The sequence below is a fragment of the Trichechus manatus genome, unplaced genomic scaffold, assembly GCF_000243295.1.
Source record: "Trichechus manatus latirostris isolate Lorelei unplaced genomic scaffold, TriManLat1.0 scaffold00066, whole genome shotgun sequence".
NCBI classification, from domain to species: Eukaryota; Metazoa; Chordata; class Mammalia; order Sirenia; family Trichechidae; genus Trichechus; species Trichechus manatus.
The window spans coordinates 3,498,846-3,504,845 of record NW_004444002.1 but is presented as its reverse complement, the minus strand read 5'-3'; the positions used below and the strand labels follow the sequence as shown (position 1 = coordinate 3,504,845).

General features: G+C 34.9%; 1 protein-coding gene across 10 annotated transcripts in view; it reads left to right on the top strand.

Annotated features, from left to right (window-relative positions):
- THOC2 (THO complex subunit 2) overlaps positions 1–6,000 on the top strand; it is a 111,008-nt gene that overhangs the window by 37,888 nt on the left and 67,120 nt on the right. For all 10 annotated transcript variants that reach the window (XR_002824591.1, XR_002824590.1, XM_004379589.1 and 7 more), the window contains exon 8: positions 5,247–5,413. Coding sequence is in view for 8 of the 10 variants with exons in the window: in XM_004379589.1 (XP_004379646.1) it covers positions 5,247–5,413 (167 nt within the window). In the remaining 2 variants the exon portion in view is untranslated. The remainder of the gene's footprint in view (positions 1–5,246; positions 5,414–6,000) is intronic.

Genomic DNA, 6,000 nt, shown 5'->3' with positions numbered 1-6,000 from the left:
CACCAACATTTGTTATTTTCTGGTTTGTTTTTTTTTTTTTTTTTTTTTTGGTCTTAGCCTTCATAGTTGGGAGTGAAATGGTATCTCTTTGGTTCTTACCTTGAGACATGCACAGTTTTTTTGCAAATACTATTTTTTAGAAATAGTGGCGCATAGATTTTATTAGCTTGTTTTAAAGGAATTCTTCCTGGGTGCCAGAGCTTTTCCTTTTTTAAAAAACTATGTTTTAAAAAACTATGTTTTTCTCTGTGCCTTAAGTTCCATTCTGTAAGGAACATGATTGAAGCTATAGTTATGTTTTCTTGTCTGAAATGTACAGGCTAGTCATCTCTCCCAGTCATGTTTACAATATTACCTTGTTACTTTCTTGCTGTTAAAATCTCAGTTTGGCCTTATTGCTATAACAGCCATTGTCAGTTTAATCCTATTTCTTTCCTCTTGTTGGAGTCATTTGCTCTAATATCCTGGCCATCTTGTTCATATTTGGAGAAACTCCAGTTTCTTTTCTTTTTTAATTTTTTAAATTTTATTGTGCTTTAGGTGAAAATTTACAGAGCAAATTAATTTCTCATTCAGAAATGTATACACAGATTGTTCTGTGACATTGGTTGTAATCGTCGCAATGTGTCAGCACTCTCCCCCTTCCCACCCCAGGTTTCCCATTTCCATTTGTCCATTTTTCCTATCCCTTCCTGCCTTCTCTCATCTTTGCTTCTTTTGCATTTTGTACACTTGATTGATCTAAGAAGCATGTTCCTTCTGTGTGTTGTTTTATAGGCCTACCTAATCTTTGGCTAAAAGGTCAACTTTGGAAGTGGCTTCAGTTCTGAGTTAGGAGGGTTTCCAGGGGCCATAGTCTCAGGGGCTCCTCCAGTAAGTCAGGTCTTCTTTGTGAATTTGAATTTTGTTCTACATTTTTATACCACTCTTTCCAGGACCCTCTATTGTGATGCTAGTCAGAGTGGTTGGTAGTGGTAGCCAGGCACCATTCCAGTTACTTTTCAGTGCATTTCTTCAAAGATACATCATCCTAAAAGGTTGTGAACTCTCCACAAGGATAGGGGAAACGTTTTATTAACCTCTGGATCGCAAGCAACTGGCACATAATGGATTGTTATTTAATGTTTGTTTAAATGAGAGGATGAATCCATGGCTCTTATGTTGCTAGTTGCTGTGGAGTCAGTTCTGACTCATGGTGACCTTATATATAACAGAACAAAATGTTGCCAGGTCTTGGGCCATCCTCATGATCATTGGTATGTTTGAGTCCATTGTTGCGGCTGTTGTTGTCAGTCCATGTCATTGAGGGTTTCCCTTGTTTTCTTTAGCCCTCTACTTTACCAAACTTGATGTCCTTTTCTAGCGATTGGTCTTTCCTGATGATGTGTTCCAAAGTAAGCAAGTAGAAGTCTCACCATCCTCACTTCTAATGAGTATTCTGGTTGTATTTCTTCTAAGACTGATTTGTTCATTCTTTTGGCAGTCCATAGTATATTCAGTATTCTTCATTAACACCACAGTTCAAATGCATCAGTTCTTCTGTTTTCCTTTTATTTTTTTTGAAAAAGGAGGATGGCCATTATAGATTTGCCACTCCCCTTCTTCTGGTTCCCTGTTTGTTTCTCAAAATACATAAAGGCGTGTGTGTGTGTGTGTGTGTGTGTTTAAATAAAACATATTCCTCCATGTAACTGGTGGTAGAAGTAGGGAGCTAGGTTTATGATCTCTCTCCAGATTATATGATTATAGATTCTTGGTCTGGACAAAAGCTTTTCTAAGATACTTGAACATAAGAGTGCTCATGTTCTGCTACAGCTACCGTTAGAAAAAAAATTTTTTGGGACATTCAAGTCTACTGATTGTTACTAGAGTCTCATTGTATATGAAATAGCTTAGCTGTTACTTAGCAAATATCTGAAGTTTTAAAAATCATTTTCTAAAATTTCCATTTTGTTACTTTTCCAACTTATATAGAAGTGGTCATCCTAATTGATTGGACTAACTTATGGCACTTGAGACATTTAATAGATAACTCACAAGCCAGTTTTTCTTTTGTGAAAGGTGCAGAGGTTGATTTATATCATAAATAAAAGTGCATACCTTTTCTTTTTAGACTACTGCCTTAATTGCACCTAGAGAGAAATGGATAGCTGATAGTACAAATCACTCATAGAATAGCCTTGATGGAGTAATACCGTTAAATAAAACATAATATTAGCGGTTCACATTTTATCACATTGAAAACATAAATGTCAAAGCAATGTGAATGAAATACTTAAAAAAATTCCATATAACATGTTGCTGTTCTATTCCTTTTTCGTAAGTATTGTGTACACAGGTTAATGGGTAATTATAATTTTTCACAATTATATTCAGAATCTCTTGTCCTCTCTGATAGAATAGAGTACTAGTATTTATTTTTAAAAATCTTTACTGAGGAATAATTCACATAAAAAATAATTCATCAATTTTAAGTGGACACTGTTGGTTTTTTCCCCATTCCTTCCTGCCCCCATCCTCTTCTTTTGTCTTGATAGATTTACTTTTATAGATGTTTTGTATAAATGAGATCATATAATATTTGTCATTTTGTGTCTTAGCATAATGTTTTCAAGTTTAATCTGTGTGGTGGTATGTATCAGAACTTCCTTTTTCTTTATAGCTATATAATACTCCATTGTGTGTATGTACCACAGTTTGTTTATTCAGTCATCTGTCGTAAACACTTGGGTTGTTTCCACATTTAGCTGTTGTGAATAGCAGTGCAATGAACATTTGTGTACACGTGTCTTTTTGAGTCTCTGCTTTCCTTTTTTTTTTTGTTGGGGGTATATACCTAGTAGTGGAGTGCTGGGTCATATGATGATTCTATGTCAACTTTTTGAGGAACTGACAAACTTTTCTACAGCAGCTGCATCATGTTACATTCCCACCAGCAATGTACAAGTGTTCAGAGTTCTCTACATCCTTACCAGTGTTTGGTGTTTTCTCTTTTTTTAGATAATACTTATCCTAGTGAGTGTGAAGTGGTATCTCATTTGAGCTGATTTTCCCTGATGACTAATGATATTGAACATCTTTTCATATACTTGTTGGCCCTTTGTATATCTTCTTTGGAGAAATCTCTATTCATGTCTTTTGCCCATTTTTAAATTGGGTTGTTTAACTTTTTAAGAAACTGCCAGTTTTACAAAGTGATCGTACCATTTTACAGTCCCATCGACAGCATATGAGGAGACTTCAGTCGCTATTTTGGAGTCACATTTACATTGGTAGACCATACTGTTTTTTTATGGGAGGGGGTGCAAAATATTTAGACGTTTTCTTCCCAGAACTTTAGGGAAGCATATCTTTGGAGAATTTATGAAAATCTGGAGCACCTTTTAGTAAGACATGATCACTGCTTTAGTCCTTTTTTTTTGCATAGTATGAGAAATGGGAGAAAATGTGTTCTTACCTGTATTTGAAGAGTTTGTTTTTCTAAGTGATTGCTAAGATATTGTTAATGAGACATAAGGTCTATAGCATTTAATGTAACTAAGTATGTAGTTAATAGATGTAACTCTGGAATCTCCTCTTACAGAAGGGTAAGGGCAAAAATAGCTTATGTAAGGATTTTCTTGGAAAAATCCTGTAACTCATTCATAAGGTACCAAACATCTCTCCTGAAGTTCAGTACAGTTGTTCTTTTTTCTTCCAGCATTAGAAGAAATCAGTGTTTATTTGCTTATTCCGATGAAGTGGTTAGCTTGCATTTAGGGGCTATGTCTAATGAAAAATAATTTAAAATACTAGAATCCCATTCAGCTTGATGCAAGACATGTGGGAACTGACATAAACTGAGGAAAGGGCAGATTCGTAGCTTATGCTCACTCTGGGTCATAAGCATACGTTTTGTTGAGAGGAATGGTGGGTGGAAGTACCTATACAGTAGCTCCCCTTATCTGTGGTTTCGCTTTCCATGGTTTCAGTTACCTGCGGTCAGCCAAGGTTCGAAAATGTTAAATTAGTACGCAGCATGGTGAAATCTCATGCCGTTCCACTCTGTCATTCACATAACTTTTATTACAGTATATTATTGTAATTGTTCTATTTTTAGTTATTGTTTTTAATCTCTTACTGTGCCCAATTTATAAATTAAATTTTATCATAGGTATGTATGTTTAGGACAAATTTTAGTATATATAGGGTTCAGTACTATGCGCAGTTTCAGGCATCTATGGGAGGTCTTGGAACGTATCCCCTGCGAATAAGGGGAGACTACCGTATTGTTTCAGGTATTTCTATTTCTTTTTTTTGTGTGTAAATGGTTGAATTCTTGTAAGGTAAATGCATATATGATGTGATTGCAGTATAGTAAAGTTATGGAAACAGCTGAGGCCAAATGAATATAATAATAATAGTAAGAGTAGAATGGCTAGTAGGACTGTGTATTAATCTGTGTCCGTCAGCCCTTTTTAACTTACCCTAGGAGATTAGCAAGGATAAGTAAACATGAGTACCTGAATTATTCAGTGCTTTTTTCCCTTTTCCTGATATGCTTAGGTTGTTTGCTTTCTTCCTTCTCTCTTTTCTTGTGTCCTCTGCATTCCTCTGTTGTATCCCCAACTCCCTTGCATTCTCTCATCCTTGAATATCAGTAGTATACCTTTTTTCCCTTTAGAATGCTGCAAAAACCATAAATATAAATCAGTGATAAAATTATATTTTGTAGCTCTGTTGTATATGTAAGATAAACTAAAAAATAACTTTAAAAATGATGGTCCACTTTCATGAACCTGAACTTTTAACTGTTTATCAACATTCCAAATACTTTTGCATAAAGATTTAATAAAAACTTGAGTTGCCTAATTTGTGTAATGCATTGTTTGATTTCATATTTTAAGAATTAAAAATGTGGATCTCTTTCACTAGCCTGAGTAATTAAGAACTGATGAGACAGTGTGGCATACAAGAAAGTTTGCTAGACTTAGTGTCCCAAGTCCTGAGCTCCAGCCGTTTTTAACCCACCTTGTGATCCAGGGCAAGTCACATTTCTCATCTGTAGAATGTGGGGCCTGGACTTGGTATTGAAAGTTATGAAGATTTCCCTCTGGGGGAGGGGAAGCAAATGTGCAAAATAAGTTGTTTTTGAAAACGTGTTTTTTTTTTTTTTTTTGCTATATAAGTTATCCCTGAAAGTTAATGGCTTTACTAGAAATGATGTATAATCACTTTTGAATTTGTGTATATCTCATCTGTTGCAGGATGCTTTAATCTGGATCCCAATAGAGTTTTGGATGTCATTTTAGAAGTGTTTGAATGCAGGCCAGAACACGATGACTTCTTTATATCTTTATTAGAATCTTACATGAGTATGTGTGAACCGCAAACATTGTGTCACATTCTTGGGTTCAAATTCAAGTTTTATCAGGTAATAAAAAAATATATATATGTACATATATATATATATATATACACACACGCACGCACAACACACACACAGGTTAATCTCATGATTTTATTATGTACAATTTAATTTTGAATTTGATTTGTAATTGTTTTCAACTTATTCTAGCAGAGAAATAGAAAATGAATGGCTAACAATACAGTGTAATAAGTAGTGTATTAGTGTTATGAATGATGTGATATGAAAGCCTAGAGGAAAGCATGATTAATTTTTGCCTTGAAAGAGGTAGAGTCAGGTAATACTTTATAGACATGACCTCCTTTAACTTGGTCCTTGAAGGATGAGTAGGAGTTTGTTGAGAGTTTTCTATGCAGAAGTAACAGTGTGAGAGTGAAGATGTGGGGTGTGAATGTACACGAATGTTGAAGGAGTGATACATAGTCTGATGTGGCTGAATTATAAGATGTGGGGAAAAGAAAGGGCAAGAATTGAACTTAGGAAGGTAGGCTCACTTTAGATTGTTAAGGGACTTAATACTGAGTTTAAGAGTTAGAATTTTATTGTATAGACAGTGGCCACTGGAATTTTTTATGGATGTTAATACATACTTG